Source organism: Hyperolius riggenbachi, chromosome 4 (assembly GCF_040937935.1).
Source record: "Hyperolius riggenbachi isolate aHypRig1 chromosome 4, aHypRig1.pri, whole genome shotgun sequence".
NCBI lineage: Eukaryota > Metazoa > Chordata > Amphibia > Anura > Hyperoliidae > Hyperolius > Hyperolius riggenbachi.
This window is the reverse complement of record NC_090649.1, coordinates 492,101,333-492,119,261: the sequence shown is the minus strand read 5'-3', so window position 1 is coordinate 492,119,261 and position 17,929 is coordinate 492,101,333. Positions and strand designations below refer to the sequence as shown.

Here is a 17,929-nt window from a genome sequence, read left to right as displayed (position 1 = left end):
TACCTGTACTGTGAACCCACCACTGCATACCTGTTCAGTGAACCCACCACTGCATACCTGTTCTGTGAACCCACCACTGCATACCTGTTCAGTGAACCTGCCACTGCATACCTGTTCAGTGAACCCACCACTGCATACCTGTTCAGTGAACCTGCCACTGCATACCTGTTCAGTGAACCCACCACTGCATACCTGTTCTGTGAACCCACCACTGCATACCTGTTCTGTGAACCCACCACTGCATACCTGTTCTGTGAACCCACCACTGCATACCTGTACTGTGAACTCACCACTGCATACCTGTTCAGTGAACCCACCACTGCATACCTGTTCAGTGAACCCACCACTGCATACCTGTTCAGTGAATCCACCACTGCATACCTGTTCAGTGAACCTGCCACTGCATACCTGTTCTGTGAACCCACCACTGCATACCTGTTCAGTGAACCCGCCACTGCATACCTGTTCAGTGAACCTGCCACTGCATACCTGTTCTGTGAACCCACCACTGCATACCTGTTCTATTCAGTTAACCCGCCACTGCATACCTGTTCTGTTCAGTGAACCCGCCACTGCATACCTGTTCTCGCCATGGTGCGCACCAGTCCAGCACGGCCGTCACTACACAAACAGCTGTTTGCGGTGCGTTACACGGTGAGTTTGGTGTGTCAGTGTGAAGCAGTACCTTAATTACACTACTTGATTGATGTATACACATGCAAGATGTTTTAAAGCACTTTAGGCCTGTCATTTAGCGATCAATGTGATTTCTGCCCTTAAAACGCTGCTTTGCGTCAAATCCAGATTTTTCCCGGGGACTTTTGGCATGTATCCCACTCCTCCACCTGGGGGTCCAGGTGTTAGACCCCTTGAAACATCTTTTCCATCACGTTTGTGGCCTGCATATTTTTTTTTTTCAAAGTTCGCATCCCCATTGAAGTCTATGGCGGTTCGCGAACTTTTACGCGAACCGAACCTTCCGCGGAAGTTCGCGAACCTAAAATCAGAGGTTCGGCCCAACTCTACTGGAGGCTCCTCTGACTTCCCCTACTGCAGGGGGGGTTGCCTAATTCTGGGGGGCACCTCAGACTACCTAAAACTGGTGTGTGTGTGGGACAAAAGTAAAACAGGACCTCCTTGCTCTGGGAAACAAACGATATCACAATCGTCCAGCCGGTGCTCAGCGTCTAGCAGGTACACCACCCCTGCACATCCATAGACAATGCATCAAAGAAGACACGGCACTCAGGAGCTGTATGCAGCAACAAGCTGTATTGGAGCAAGCGATGACACTACATGTTTCGGGCGGAGCCCTTCATCAGGTGGTGTGTGTGTGTGTGTGTGTGTGTGTGTGTGGGGGGGGGGGGGGGGGTAAAAAAAGCTGTCTTATAATTTTTTGTGGGGCCCTACAAGCTACACCCTTGCAACAATTGTCTTTAATGGAATTGTTAGTGTGCTTTTATACTTAAAGAGAACCTAAAGTGACAGTAAGCTCCCCAGTTCAACTTACCCGTGGCTTCTTCCAGCCCCCTGTAGTCCTCGTGCTCTCGTGGTCCTTCTGCTCTTCTCCCTGCAGCTGCTGCCCCCTCTGAAATCTCAGCCAGGCGCGAGCTACTGCGCATGCACAGCTGCATTTTTTTTTCGAACTGTGCAAGCGCAGAATGCTCCCGGGTCATGCAGCTTTCAGAGGGGACAGCCGCTGGAGGGAGAAGAGCGGAAGGACAGCGAGGACAGGACATCTACAGGAGACTGGAAGAAGCTTAGGAAAACTAAATTGGGGACAGCAGTGTGACTTTATGTTCCCTTTAACCACTCTGCGACCACCTTACGCCGAGTGACTCTCCCAGGATCACTTAACTTCATCAAGTCCTGGAGGCGGAGATTAACAGGGAACTCTCGTGCGCATGTGCGATCCTTCTTTGCCGAGACATGGAGCGGAGCTCCGTGTTCAGACTGCTAGCTGCGATCGTGGCTGACAGGCTGTAAAAGAGGGAAAAAGGCCACTATTTGTATGTACAGCACTGTGATCTCCTGCGGTGCTGTACAGGGGACAGCTCTGTCACTGAGCTGTCCCCGGGAGTGGCTCACAAAGTGATGCCTATGAGAGGTGATCAGCTCTGATTGGCTCTCGGGGTGGAGGGAAGGAGGGAGAGAAATAAAAAAAAAGATATTTTTATTAAAAAAAAAAAAACTTTGGAAATTAATAATAAAATATAAACACACATCGTAGCAGCAATCAGATGCCACCAACAGAAATCTCTGCTGGTGGCAAGATGAGGCGGTAAGATTCATATGTGTGCTAAGTTGTACGACCGTGCAGCGAGCTGTTAAAGCTGCAGTGTGCTGACTGAGGTCCTCAAGTCAAGAGGTTAAAGAGGAACTGCAACGACATGTAGTAGAATGCACTAAATTATTCAGTATACCTTTTTTACCTTATTTATCCTGGTTTCAGCATCAAAAATGCTTCTTATTTCTATATAAATAGTAGAATATTGATATGTATCCAGGGCTGTGGAGTCGGTACAAAAATCCACCGACTCAGTCTCCTCCTCCTCTAATTTGCATATTACAATCTTGTTGATTGAAAGTAACATGAAATTCGTCTCTTAACTGCCAACACTTTAATACAACTGAAGTGAGAAGGATATGGAGACTGCCATATTTATTCCCTTCAGTCATAGACTACAACTAGTCCTTGGTAAGAGTACTTGTAAAAGGTACAGGCCGGAACAAAGAACATCTATCAGGCCCTAGGCAATGTAACTGTGGGTACATGTAAGAGTGATGTGCAGGTACTCTGCAGGGGAATAAGGAGACTCTTCCTCTATTACACATTCTTCATGCACAATCTGAACATGGATCAGGCCCTAGGCAATGTAACTGTGGGTACATGTAAGAGTGATGTGCAGGTACTCTGCAGGGGAATAAGGAGATTCTTCCTCTATTACACATTCTTCATGCACAATCTGAACATGGATCAGGCCCTAGGCAATGTAACTGTGGGTACATGTAAGAGTGATGTGCAGGTACTCTGCAGGGGAATGAGGGGATTCTTCCTCTATTACACATTCTTCATGCACAATCTGAACATGGATCAGGCCCTAGGCAATGTAACTGTGGGTACATGTTAGAGTGGTGTGCAGGTACTCCGCAGGAGAATGAGGCTATTCTTCCTCTATTACACATTCTTCATGCACAATCTGAACCAGGTTTATGGGTGATAGACAACACCTCTGTGTTCAATGTGCACAACATTCTCAGTGGATTCCCTGCAGCTGTGTGGGGAGTGCATATGTAGAGTATAGTACTACTGTGTAACAAAGTACACCTGAGACAGATGAAAGTTTTATACATACCTGGGGCTTCCTCCAGCCCCCTTCAGGCTAATCAGTCCCTCGCTGTCCTCCTCCACCACCTGGATCTTCTGCTATGAGTCCAGGTACTTAAGCCAGTCTGGTGTAGTGCGCATGCACACACTCCGCCGCCGGGAGCGTACTACACCTGCATAGCCCTATTGCGCAGGTGCAGAACGCTCCTAGCTGTGGAAGCGGCACGTAGCCAGACTGCTCTGACTGGCTGAATTACCGGGACTCATAGCACAAGATCCAGGTGGTGGAGGAGGACAGCGAGGGACTGATTAGCCTGAAGGGGGCTGGAGGAAGCCCCAGGTATGTATAACACTTTTCTTTTCATCCTTCTCAGGTACCCTTTAATTTGTAGTCACCAAACCAAATTTTAACAACATATCAAATTATTTGATTTCATCAGCAAAGGGAGTGCATACATTTGCATAAATCCGCATCAATGCAGAATTATTTCCATCTCGTTGACCATCTCTATTAGTGACACAGCTACACATCAGGCTTTATTCTTACAGCATAGATGTTATTTAGTATATATAAGAGATTCCTGTGTACACATCAGATATACAGTCACAATCAGATATGTATATCTGACCTTAAAAATACGGGGACTGCTTTATTGAAGCAGCACAAGTAACTAATTTTGATTGGTTTATTTCATTTTTGTGGACTAAGCACAGCTATTACTGTATATATATACTGTATATATACACATTTATGATGACTATTATCTGAGAAATAGAACATTTTATCATATTTTCTATTTTAATTACAGTTTAAATTCATTAGGAGTCGGAGTCGGTGCATTTTTTCCCGTCTCCGACTCCAGGCACCCAAAATTACTCCGACTCCACGACTCTGACTCCACAGCCCTGTATGTAACCCCTCCCTTCCAGTGATGTCACAGCCTAGGTTATGATGTCATGCAGCCTCCTCCCCAGGCTCCCATTGGTTGTAATAGATAGGAACTGTCCCTCTCCAGAGAGGATTCTCATTGGTTCATTGAGCAGTGGACCAATGGAAATCCTCTGTGGGAGGGGCCATACCCACTGGTCTATTGCAAACCAATGGGAGCCTGAGATGCTTCTGGTATGACATTGGGATTGGTATACTGACGTTTCCAGCATGCAAGGACCCAACTGGACGGCGGCAGCAGCCGCAGAGGATGTGAAGGGTGGCGGCAGCAGTGATAGGAGAACGCGGCAATCGATTGCAAAAAAAAAAAATAGACCACAAAACCGGATGAATAACACCCACAATGTAAAAAAAAAAATGATCCGTTTAACCCTTTAGCAGCCAATTTCTTTAGAGGCTTGCAAGTGCTACAGACCAATTTAGTTTAGCACTTTTGTTTAAATTTCTTATTTGTTACATTTCCTTTTTTTCTAATTAGTACTGCTGTAATGTGCGTTTATGGCCACTTGTCATTAGGGGGCAGCGTGAGACAATAACAGAGGACTTCTGCTTTCAGTTTCTATATTTTCTGCTAGAAGAGAGAGATCAAAGCATTCCAAGAATGTACAAAGAGTTCTGGTTACTGGAGTCACAAGCAGTGCACCTATCTCACACGATATAACTCTATTGAAGCTGCTAAGGGCCCTTTTCCACTAGCAATCGCTAGCGTTCACGCTGAACGCTAGCGATTGCTGAATCGCAATTACCGGCGATTCCCCGACGTTCGCGGCCGCGATTTTGCTATGCTATGCACTGCATAGCAAAATCGCGGCAAATATCGCTCCGCCGCGCGTTCGCGTTACCGGCAAAAACGAATCGCGGTAGTGGAAATGACCTACCGCGATTCCTATGTTAAAAAGCAAACCGTAGCGATTGTAAAATCGCTAGCGGTTTGCGTTTTTGCGATTCAGCCAGCGCAAACGCGCTGGTGGAAAAGGGCCCTAATAGATTAAATGGAAAACAAACCAGTTTTTACAGGATCTGCTTTTCATACAGTGTAAATCCAGCCTTAGGGCCAGTGCACACCAAAAAGCTCTAGTGTAAAAGCAAATGCTCAGCGCTTTTTGAAGTGATTTTTACAGGCGATTCTAGGCATGTGCCTAGCGATTTTGTAATCATGCCTAACGATTTCTGTGGCGTTTTGGTGTAGCGGTTTTTATTTTTTGTTACAGTAGAGCTGGAACTGAACAGCTTCTGTAACAAAAAACGCTTGGAAAATCGCTCTGATCTAGCGCTTTTCAGAACGATTTTCCACTTTCCTATACTCAACATTGAATGGTTGAATCACCTCAGAAATCAGCAAAAATGCTGCAGGACCCGAGTTTGCTTTTGGGAAAAAAGCTCATCGTTCTGGTGAGATCCATCCCATTCAAATACATTAGCCAAGCGCTTTTTGAAGCGCAAGTATTTTAAAAAGCGCTCAGAAGCGCTCTTGGCGTGCACCAGCCCTTAGGCTCCCTGCACACTGCAAATCCGATTTGCGATACCGATTCCACTTTTCCCCGGATCCTATAAAAAGAAAACCACAGAAAAAACGCAGCATGCAATACCGATTAAAAATCGGAAATCGGAATCGCATGTGAAAATCGATTAACAATCAAAATCGGAATCGCATGTAGTGTGCAAGACGCCTAAGGCCTCGTTCACATCAGGGCCGTTTCTGTGCGCTTTTTACAGCGCACTGCCCTGTGCGATCAGCAAGGCATTTATTTTCCCAAGTAACTAAATGTAGCTGGTTCACATCTATGCGCTGCGCTGAGCAGCGTTACAGAAACGTAGGGTTGCATGCATTTCTGTGCGTTGAGCTGGAAAGCGCACATCAATGCAAGTGAATGGGTGCGCTTTTTTAACGCATAGAAGCGCATGCGTTTTTTATTCCTAATTGGAGAAACAAAATACATTTATATAGAAAAACAAAGTTTTATTGACAACTGCTACCGCTACAATAAGCAAAACGTGCTTTAACCCTCCTGGCGGTATGAAAAATTCTGCCAGGAGGCAGCGCGGCAGTTTTTTTTTTTTTAAATCATGTAGCGAGCCCAGGGCTCGCTTCATGATAGCCGCTGCTCAGCGGCATCCCCCCGCCCGCTTCGATAGCCTTCGGCGATCTCCGATCAGGAAATTCCGTTCAAAGAACGGGATTTCCTGGAGGGCTTCCCCCGTCGCCATAGCGACGGGGCGGGATGACGTCAGCGACGTCATTGGGAGTCCCGATCCACCCCTCGGCGCTGCCTGGCACTGATTGGCCAGGCAGCGCACGGGGACTGGGGGGGGGGGGCGCGCGCTGCGACGAATAGAAGCGATCGGGCATGGGGCGGCGGCGATCGGTGTGCTGGCGCAGCTAGCAGAGTGCTAGCTGCGTCCAGCAAAAAAAAAATTAAGAAAATCGGCCGAGCAGGGCCGGAGAAAACCTCCTGCGCGGCTTACACCGAACTACGTTCGGGGTTACCGCCAGGAAGGTTAAAGAAGCGCAGCGCAACGCACAAAAACGCTTTCACACATTTTTCAGCACAGCAGATGTGAACGAGGCTTTACTCTGTACAGCGTCTCGGAATATGTTGGCACTTTAAAAATCAATAACGATCATAAATGCATTAGAAAAAGCTAAGCTTGTACTGGTGCTTTAAACAGAAGGCCCTGGGTTCAGGTCTCTCCATTTTCTTATAAAAGATAAGAAGTAATACTAATCCAGTAACTGCATAAAGCCGGCCCGGGCCTGGGGCGGTGGATTGGAATTGCTGATGACATTTTCTCACATCAGAATATGAGTATCTTTGCTGAAATGTGTGATCTTAGGTCACAATGCTTTTTGGCAGTTAATGTCAGAGAGACCGGGGAAATCTGAGACATTTTAATGATCAGGGGAAGAATAGAGCGAAGCGCGCCATTCCTCACTGTCGGCTAATTAGCGGCAGTCGCTGGTAGAGACCCGCCGGAGCATAATAAGCCGGCTATGAGCTCTGCTGCAAGCCGGCCACCAAAACAATGAAGTGCAGACACGGATCCTCCGCGCCTAAATGACTGCCGCACGCGAGGGATAAACTCATTCCCGAAAATAATGAAGCCAAACTTCTCTCCATGTCCTCAAATAAAGTTTTCGGCTTTTCGGGATGTTTTTAATCATAACGCAGCATGTTATTTCCGAGATCGTGCTGAGTCTGGGAATACAAAGGCGGCGGCACCTACGGGGCCCAGAGAAGGCGGGGGGCCAATCGTATCCAAGAATGATTGTCACGTCCTTTCCAGCTGCAACAATGGTGCTGGGATAACGGCGGGTGTTATGTAGTGCCGGGCGTTTCCTCATATAAATCATGATGATAATGAGGACCTCTTGCGGCGGACATATCACTGAAATCATACTTCACGTGGATACGCAGGACATAGGAACAGTAGGCGCCACCGTACCTGCTTATTACTGAAGAGAGGCTACATCATAGCGGTGCCTTGCTGCTCGACTTGGTTGTCCTAGACTTGTCTGCAAGGTCTGAGCAAGCTCTTCCAACACCTAATGAAGAAGGGTGGAGGCACCCAAAAACAAATGTCTCTCACAGTATAAGTTATAAAGACGTAAATACATGAGGAATCATCAACTCTCAGGAAGATAGCGGCATATTGCAACAGGATCTGGATAGGATGGCTATATGGGCACATAAATGGCAGATGAAATTCAATGTTGACAAATGTAAACTCATGCATTTTGAGCGTACCAATGGTTTAGCACCATACAAAATAAATAGGATACAGTTGGGGACTTGAAACTTGGAGAAGGACTTAGGAGTACTCATCGACAACAAGTTAAATAATCGTACTCAATGCCAAGCCGCTGCAGCTAAAGCGAATACAATTTTGGGATGCATTTAAAGGGAAATAAAACCCCGAGATGCTAGCATAATATTGCCCCTGTTTAACTCTCTAGTAAGGCCACATCTGGAATATGGAATTCAGTTCTGGGCACCACATTACAGGAAAGATATTGCAGTTTTAGAGCAGGTGCAGAGACGAGCAACAAAATTGATACGTGGGATGGAAGGTCTCACTTACCAAGAAAGGTTAGATAAACTGGGTTTATTTAGTCTAGAGAAAAGACGCCTTAGAGGGGATCTAATTAACATGTATAAATACATCAGAGGGCAATATAATAGCTTGGCGGATGAGCTTTTTGTCCCTAGGCCTTCTCAAAGGACTAGAGGACATGATCTACGCATGGAGGAAAAACGTTTTAGCCATTTATTTAGGAAAGGGTTCTTTACAGTAAGAGTGATTAAGATATAAAAAATGTATTGCCACAGGAAGTAGTTATGGCAAATTCTAGAACTGCATTTAAAGGGGGCTTAGATGCTTTCCTTGCGTTGAAAGACATCCATGGCTACAATTACTAGGTAATGCCCAGTGATGTTGATCCAGGGATTTTATCTGATTGCCATCTGGAGTTGATAAGGAATTTTTCCCTTTTGGGGCTAATTGGACCATGCCTTGTAAGGGTTTTTCACCTTCCTCTGGATCAACAGGGATATGTGAGGGAGCAGGCTGGTGTTGTGCTTTGTTTTCTGGTTGAACTCGATGGACGGATGTCTTTTTTCAACCCAAATAACTATGTAACTATGTATCTTAGCTCTCCAGATGAACCACATAAGAAAAACAATGGTTTAGATCAGGTAAGGTTTATTCAAGCACAATTAAAAAAAGACAACGCATTTCTCGGGTCTCTGCCTGATTCCTCAGATCAATAAAGTGCCTGAGGGAATTCCATTTGCAGCCTGGACACCAAAATTAGATAGTAATTAGTAACTTTGGTGCCAAGATGGTAATTAGTTATTTTGGAGTCCACACTGCAAACTGAATTCACTAAGGCACTTTATTGATGAGAAAGCGGGGAGAGACCCAAGAAACGCGTTGTCTTCTGGGTTGGTTCATCTGGAGAGGTAAGATCCCTCATGTATTTACAATGTATATTCTGAGAGATATTTATTTTTGGCGGCCTCCACCCTTCTTCATTGCCTACTATATCTCCTTTGAAGGTGTCATTTCCACTAGTGTGGTGCCGTCCACAGCTAGTAAGGAGCCCAGGAGAGAGACCACCCGCTTCCAGCAGGACCTGGAGTACCGAGTGGGGACGGAGATTTCCTCGTAGGCGATATACGGTGGTTGCAGGTTCTGCAATCCACCTTTGTGAGTATAACTACTCTTCTAATATTGAGCTAATATTATCCTACGATACTGCACCATTTGGCTCCTGGTCTTGTCTTTGTCACACAGGCTACCGTAGTTCCCCCACAGTGACCAATCCTTTTACTTCCAACACCCAAGGCTGAGATGCTAAAAAGTGCCCCTTCCCCTAAATCAAACCTTGCTCGCTGATATTGAAAGGGTTTTGCAGCATCCTCCAAGTTTGCTGTTGCCTGTGTGACCTTGACAACTCTGGCACCCTTTTATGACCTTGTCCTGATCTCCTGTACGCTTTAGCACAAAATAAACATATCCCCCGATAGATTTTACAAAATAAATACTATACCTGGTATTTTTGCCTCTCTGGTGTGCTGTTTTCTGTGTTTTTTTTTTACTAAAACTCCATGCAAAACATAGTTCATCAGAAAAGCATATTATTTAGTGGGCTGTGTGCAAAATGAAATCACCATTTCTAAAAACCTCTTATGACTTACAAATATAGATTAAAAATAAAAAAGGTTTTTAATATACATATATCACATTATATCACAATATATTACATTAGCAGCTCCTCCCATCTAATCACAGTTCTCTGTCACTGCTCAGTCGGGGATATTATCAGGGCTGATAACAAGCAGGCTGAGCAGTGAAGGATGAAACAGAGACCAGGATAGAGTCTGTGTGCATGGATAGGGAACTGGCTAATGGACAGAAAGCAAAGAGTTGTGGACAATGGATCATTTTGAAATGGGTGACTGCTAGCAGTGGGATCCCAGGACTGGGTACAAAGTTGAGCAGAATGATCAACAACACACAGGAAGATAGTAAAATATTGCAGAAGGATCTGGATCGGATGCATACAGTATATGGCCAAGTAAATGGCAGATTAAATTATCTGTTTGCTTTATTTAACTAGTTCACCCCAAAGCGGTTTTTACCCTAACGGACAAGAGCAATTTTCACCTTTCACTGCTCATCCCTTTCATTTGCCAATAGCTTAATCACTACGAATCACAATGACATGATCTATATCTTGTTGTTTTCACCACCAATTAGGCTTTGTGGGGTTGATATTTGTTTTCAGTAATTACTTTATTTTCTATGCATTTTAAAGGGAAAAACGAGGAAAAAAATTTAAAAATACACTATTTCTCCAATTTCATCCCCTATAGTTTTAATATAAACACTGCTACTGTACATAAAACCCACACATTTGATCTGCCTATTTCTCCTGGTTATCACAAGATTTTAATTATGTCCCTAGTACAATATATGAAGACAATATATTATTTGGAAATAAAAGTGTATTTTTTCTATGGTGTTTTTTTTCTCTCACTAATCTCACGTGCACAGGAACGCACGTGCACGAGCGGGAGCGCGTACACGTATGTGCAGGAGCACGCAAGTGCACGCGCACAGCAGCAGCACTGTTTGACTTATAAAAATGTCCTGGAGCTGTTAAAGAGAGTCTGAAGTTATAATAAAAATGGCTTTTTTCCTTATATATAGCAGGGGCATGTGTGCCCCTGCTAAAACGCCGTTATCCCGCGGCTGAACGAGGGTCCTTTCCCCTCCAAATCCCCCCCTGCAAAATCACAACCAACTTGGCCGTAGATTTTGCTACCCCTGTGCACTTCCGTGTGAGGCGGGGCTATGAGCTGCAGCCTTGCCTCACAGGCGTCTATCAGCGGCTGATCTCCGCCTCTCCCCCGCCCCTCTCAGTGAAGGAAGACTGAGAGGGGCGGGGGAGAGGTGGAGATCCGCCGCTGATAGACGCGTGTGAGGCAGGGCTGCAGCTCATAGCCCCGCCTCACACGGAAGCGCTCCCCGGCAGCACAGGGGGGATTTGGAGGGGAAAGGACCCTCGTTTAGCCGCGGGGTGGCAGCGTTTTAGCAGGGGCACAAATGCCCCTGCTATATATAAGGAAAAAAGCTAGCTTGTCATTAAGTGGTTAAGTTCCACAACCTGGGTGGACACCACTGGTATGGGGGCCAACTAGTGCCATAGATAGATTAAGATGCAATAGGTCCCGAGGCAAGGTAGTAGATTTGCAGCTCCTTGTGGTCCTTTTGGTAAGCTGAAGTGGAGAGAGGTCAAAGAAGGTGAAAGGTGGGCCTCTTAACACCCACTAGGCCCAAATCACCTGCCTAGGTTGCCTTGTGGATGATCCTGCTCTGACTAGTGCTGTCTGAACAACAGAACCAAGCCTGTATTTGTACGTGTAGCTTGTGTGTGTGTTGTGTGTTTAAGGTAAGTTGGGTATTAAAGGATACCCGAGGTGACATGTGACATGATGAGATAGACATGTGTATGTACAGTGCCAAGCACACAAATAACTATGCTGTGTTGCTTTTTTTCTTTCTCTGCCTGAAAGAGTTAAACATCAGGTATGTAAGTGGCTGACTCAGACAGGAAGTGACTACATTGTGACCCTCACTGATAAGGAATTACAACTATAAAACACTTTCCTAGCAGAAAATGGATTCTGAGAGCAGGGAGGAGATAAAAAGGGTCAATAGTTCATACATTTTAGCTCTGGCATACTTCAATGAATGTGTCATTGAGCAAAAACAATAATATAGTTAAAACTTAAAAAGTATGTTTAAACATAAAATAAAACTGTGAAATATCTTAAAGAGACTCTGAAACAAAATGTTCAGCCTTATTTCTTCTATCCTATAAGTTCCTATACCTGTTCAAATGTGCTCTGGCTTACTGCAGCCTTTTCTAGTTGCACTGTCTCTGTAATATATCTAATCTTCTTTTCTTTGTCAAGCTTTGTCGGCACACAGAGGAATGCACTGCCTCTGCTGTGATAGGGAGAAGTTATGCACACTCTCTCCACGCCCCCTGCAGGCACTGTGTGTGTGTGCATTGTTTATTAGTCACAGTCCGCTCTCTGCTCTCTGTTTCAGCTTGTCATGCTGAGAAACTGAGAATCCCTGACTGGAGTGTAGATAATTAACAATGTAATAAAAACTAGTAGTATACTGTAACATGATATATATATATATATATATATATATATATATACACACATACATCACTTCCTGGTTAGCGGCCATGTTTTTTATTGGTAAACACTGCCTAAAACTGGCGATTGAAAGTCAGGATCGCGGCGGGAGCAGCGGAAACAGCAAAGAGGGATCCAGGAGATCACAGTGATTTGATTGGTATGTTTGTTATGGTACAAATCGGACAGTACAGATTCTCTTTAAAAAAAAGTAAATTTTAGGAGAAGGAAGATAGATACAATTGTTTATTTCATTAGTTTATTTTCCCCTCGTATGTCCTTTAAAGTGGATCCGAGATAAACTTTTACTCCTTGCATAATTGTGTTTCTTTCATATACTGTAGTTTATAGGGCATTCCTCAAGCCAAATACTTTTGTTTTGTTTTAATACTCTAATTCCCTATAAACTAAACAAGCCATGCTCACAGGTCCTCCAGAGGCGTACGTACAAAAAGGGCGCCTGGACAAAAAGGGCGCGGGGTGTAAACTCTAAATAATAATTAATCATTAATAGGGTTTATAAATATAGTGTGCTATATTTCGTTTACAAATAATGTTTAACAAAATTATAAATCATTAAATAATGTTTATGAAATCGGAAATTGTGAAAACGTTAATCTTCCCTGTTTCAAAAGTTAAACTTATAATTACGTTTATAAAAAAACCAATAATATATGTTTAATTGTTATAATTGTATATTATTGTGAATAACCGTCATTTATGGTTTGTTCTTATAATAAAATCTGAAAATATTGTTTATAAAGATGATATAAATATAACTACGTTCGGAATAAGTGTTGTAATACATTAGTAATTATTACTAAAATTTTAATAAAACTATACCTAAGCCTACTCTTACACAGAACCCTACCTGTACCTATCCCTAACCCCTAGACTCCCCTGTTGGTGCCTAAACCTAAGACCCCCCTGTTGGTGCCTAAACCTAAGACCCCCCTGTTGGTGCCTAAACCTAAGACCCCCCTGTTGGTGCCTAAACCTAAGACCCCCCTGTTGGTGCCTAAACCTAAGACCCCCCTGTTGGTGCCTAAACCTAAGACCCCCCTGTTGGTGCCTAAACCTAAGACCCCCCCCTGTTGTTGCCTAAGTACCCCTCCCTGTACCTACCCCTAACCCCTAGACCCCCCTATTGGTGCCTAAACCTAAGACCCCCCTGTTGGTGCCTAAACCTAAGACCCCCCTGTTGGTGCCTAAACCTAAGACCCCCCTGTTGGTGCCTAAACCTAAGACCCCCCTGTTGGTGCCTAAACCTAAGACCCCCCTGTTGGTGCCTAAACCTAAGACCCCCCTGTTGGTGCCTAAACCTAAGACCCCCCTGTTGGTGCCTAAACCTAAGACCCCCCTGTTGGTGCCTAAACCTAAGACCCCCCCTGTTGTTGCCTAAGTACCCCTCCCTGTACCTACCCCTAACCCCTAGACCCCCCTATTGGTGCCTAAACCTAAGACCCCCCTGTTGGTGCCTAAACCTAAGACCCCCCTGTTGGTGCCTAAACCTAAGACCCCCCTGTTGGTGCCTAAACCTAAGACCCCCCTGTTGGTGCCTAAACCTAAGACCCCCCCTGTTGTTGCCTAAGTACCCCTCCCTGTACCTACCCCTAACCCCTAGACCCCCCTATTGGTGCCTAAACCTAAGACCCCCCTGTTGGTGCCTAAACCTAAGACCCCCCTTTATTATGTGGATAATAATGTTTTACTAATTGTGGATTCAAAAAATATTTTGCAATTTACGTTACGTACTGATCGCTTTATTTTGTGAATAATAATGTTTTACAAACAGTAAGGGATAAAACTTTAAATAATGTTTTAATTATTTAAATAAGATAAATATGTTTAGTATTTTCATAAACGTTATTCGGCACGGGTGCATTTTATAAACGTAAATCACCACAAGCTCAGTTATAAATCATTAAACATCGCCGGGCGCCGTTTGTAAACTTTATTTAGCTCCTGGCGCCGTTTATAAACTTTATTTAGCTCCGGCGCCCTTTTTTCCTACTCGGCGCCCATTAAACGCTATTTATTATGGGAGTGAATGGCGGCGCCCTTTTTGTCCACTAGCGGCATGCGCCCTTTTTTCCCAGCTCCCCTCCAGAGTGCCTTGGCACTATAGCAAGGGCTTATGGGAGCTCAGTCTGGGCAGGAGGAGGAGGCTACTAGCCAGAGATTTCAGAGGCAGAGGGGAGGGAAGAGGAGAGGGGACTGGATTTACACACAGGCAAGCTGATAGCATCTCCAGCCCTCAGCCTGTGACAATGTGACAAACAGAACATGGATGCCCTAATTGTATCACAGGAATAAATAATCATATACTGTTGAAGCTGTTTGCAGCTAGATTTTCTGTGTAAACTATCTAAACTTTAGATAAGATATATAGACAAGTTACTTGTTATAGTTAGTTTTTCATCTCGGATCCACTTAAAGCTACAAATGACCCCCTAACAGCAGCACCTACCTGAAGTTTTCTGGGTATTCGGCTATGGCCATATCGATGATGTCCAGGGCGTGTTTATACTGCTTCTGTGCTGATAAGAGGAGGGCCAGGAGGTGGAGACAGTGCAGGTCATCTCTCCGCAGCCTCAGTGCTTCCTGCAGATGCTGTATCGCATCTGATATCTGTAATGAAAACGTTTTCTGTTACACTTTGCTTTACAATACTCACATAAAGGGCATCTCTATTAGGCCACTGCAGACAGGGAACAAAACGAGGGGCCTTGTATTTAATGGATTTAATGGGAGCATAAAGAAGATAGCTGTCGCCCTGACATCTATAAAAGAAGAAAGCCTATCGTATTTACATATTATAGCGTGCAGGTGCGCAAAGCTCCACATCCAGATTGTAACCTGAAAATAGCTGCATCTGATATTGGAATAGAGGCAAGTACCAGCAAACCCCCAATTCTCAAAAGAATCGTGTATGCAATGTACACACTGCAAGCACGCCGCACTAAGCTACTGCCCACACTGAGCCATCGCCAACAACTGCACAGCCCAGAGTGTACCGTTGCAGTAAGGCACCGCCCACACTAAGCCACTGCCCACAACTGCACAGCCCAGAGTGTACCGTCACAGTAAGGCACCGCCTACACTAAGCCACCGCCCACAACTGCACAGCCCAGAGTGTACCGTCACAGTAAGGCACCGCCTACACTAAGCCACCGCCCACAACTGCACAGCCCAGAGTGTACTGTCGCAGTAAGGCACCGCCCACACTAAGCCATCGCCAAAAACAGCACAACCCAGAGTGTACCGTCACAGTAAGGCACCGCCCACACTAAGCCACCACCCACAACTGCTCAGCCCAGAGTGTACTGTCGCAGTAAGGCACCGCCCACAACCCGCCCAGCCAAGAGTGTACTGTCGCAGTAAGCTACCGCCCACCACTGCTCTGCCCAGAGTGTACTGTCACAGTAAGCCACCACCCACACTAAGCCACCGCCCACAACTGCACAGCCCAGAGTGTACCGTCGCAGTAAGGCACCGCCCACACTAAGCCACCGCCCACAACTGCACAGCCCAGAGTGTACCATCGCAGTAAGGCACCGCCCACACTAAGCCATCGCCAAAAACAGCACAACCCAGAGTGTACCGTCGCAGTAAGGCACCGCCCACACTAAGCCACCACCCACAACTGCTCAGCCCAGAGTGTACTGTCGCAGTAAGGCACCGCCCACAACCCGCCCAGCCCAGAGTATACTGTCGCAGTAAGCTACCGCCCACCACTGCTCTGCCCAGAGTGTACTGTCACAGTAAGCCACCACCCACACTAAGCCACCGCCCACAACTGCACAGCCCAGAGTGTACCGTCGCAGTAAGGCACCGCCCACACTAAGCCACCGCCCACAACTGCACAGCCCAGAGTGTACCGTTGCAGTAAGGCACCGCCCACACTAAGCCACCGCCCACAACTGCACAGCCCAGAGTGTACCATCGCAGTAAGCTAACGCCCACACTAAGCCACCACCCACAACTGCATAGCCCAGAGTGTACAGTCACAGTAAGCCACCGCCCACAACTGCACAGCCCAGAGTGTACTGTCACAGTAAGGCACCGCCCACAATAAGCCACCGCCCACAACTGCCCAGCTCAGAGTGTACCGTCGCAGTAAGGCACCGCCCACAACTGCCCAGCCCAGAGTGTACCGTCATAGTAAGGGACTGCCCACACTAAGCCACCACCCACACTAAGCCACCACCCACAACTGCACAGCCCAGAGTGTACCGTCGCAGTAAGACACCGCCCACAACTGCCCAGCTCAGAGTGTACCGTCCCAGTAAGGCACCGCCCACAACTGCCCAGCCCAGAGTGTACCATCATTGTAAGGCACTGCCCACACTAAGCCACCACCCACACTAAGCCACCACCCATAACTGCCCAGCCTAGAGTGTACTGTCGCAGTAAGGCACCACCCACAACCCACCCAGCCCAGAGTGTACTGTCGCAGTAAGCCACCGCCCTAACTAAGCCCCCACCCACAGGTGCATCAATGCACATCAGGTGTTTAAAAAAACAAACATATCTACTTAGTTGGGGCTTCCTCCAGCCCCTGGCAGCCAATATGTCCCTCTCTGCAGCTCCGTTCCCAGCCACTAGCCCGAGGTCCCCTCTGTTGCAGCTCGCTGGTCGGTCGCACTCGTGGTCACACTCCTGCGGCTGAGAGAATTCTGCACAGGTGCAGTACTGCTGCTCCTACCCAGAACGCTCCCGGTTACGTGAGAAGCTGCCGACCTCGCCGGGGTGGCGGCTACAATGGAGGGGACCCTGTACGACTGGCGGGGAGCGGAGCTGCGGCGAGGGACACACTGGCTGCCGGGGCTGGAGGAAGCCCCAGGTAAGTAGATCTGCTTTGTTTAAAAAGAAATGCCTGATGTTTCCTTCCACAACTGCACCGCCCACACTAAGCCACCACTCACAGATGCACCGCCTACACTAACCACCTCCCACAACTGCACCGCTCACACTAAGCCACCACCCACAGCTGCACCGCCCACACTAAGCCACCACTCACAGATGCACCGCCTACACTAACCACCTCCCACAACTGCACCGCTCACACTAAGCCACCACCCACAGCTGCACCGCCCACACTAAGCCACCACTCACAGATGCACCGCCTACACTAACCACCTCCCACAACTGCACCGCCCACACTAAGCCACCACCCACAGCTGCACCGCCCACACTAAGCCACCACTCACAGCTGCACCGCCCACACTAAGCCACCACCCACAGCTGCACCGCCCACACTAAGCCACCACTCACAGCTGCACCGCCCACACCAAGCCGCCGCTCACAGCTGCACCGCCCACACTAAGCCACCACTCACAGATGCACCGCCTACACTAACCACCTCCCACAACTGCACCGCCCACACTAAGCCACCACCCACAGCTGCACCGCCCACACTAAGCCACCACT

General features: G+C 46.7%; 1 protein-coding gene across 5 annotated transcripts in view; it reads right to left on the bottom strand.

Moving 5' to 3' along the window:
• The window catches only part of TTC7A (tetratricopeptide repeat domain 7A), a 464,279-nt gene that overhangs the window by 218,161 nt on the left and 228,189 nt on the right, over window positions 1–17,929 (bottom strand). For all 5 annotated transcript variants that reach the window (XM_068233041.1, XM_068233042.1, XM_068233045.1 and 2 more), the window contains one exon: window positions 14,967–15,127. In XM_068233041.1, coding sequence (XP_068089142.1) covers window positions 14,967–15,127 — 161 coding nt within the window. The remainder of the gene's footprint in view (window positions 1–14,966; window positions 15,128–17,929) is intronic.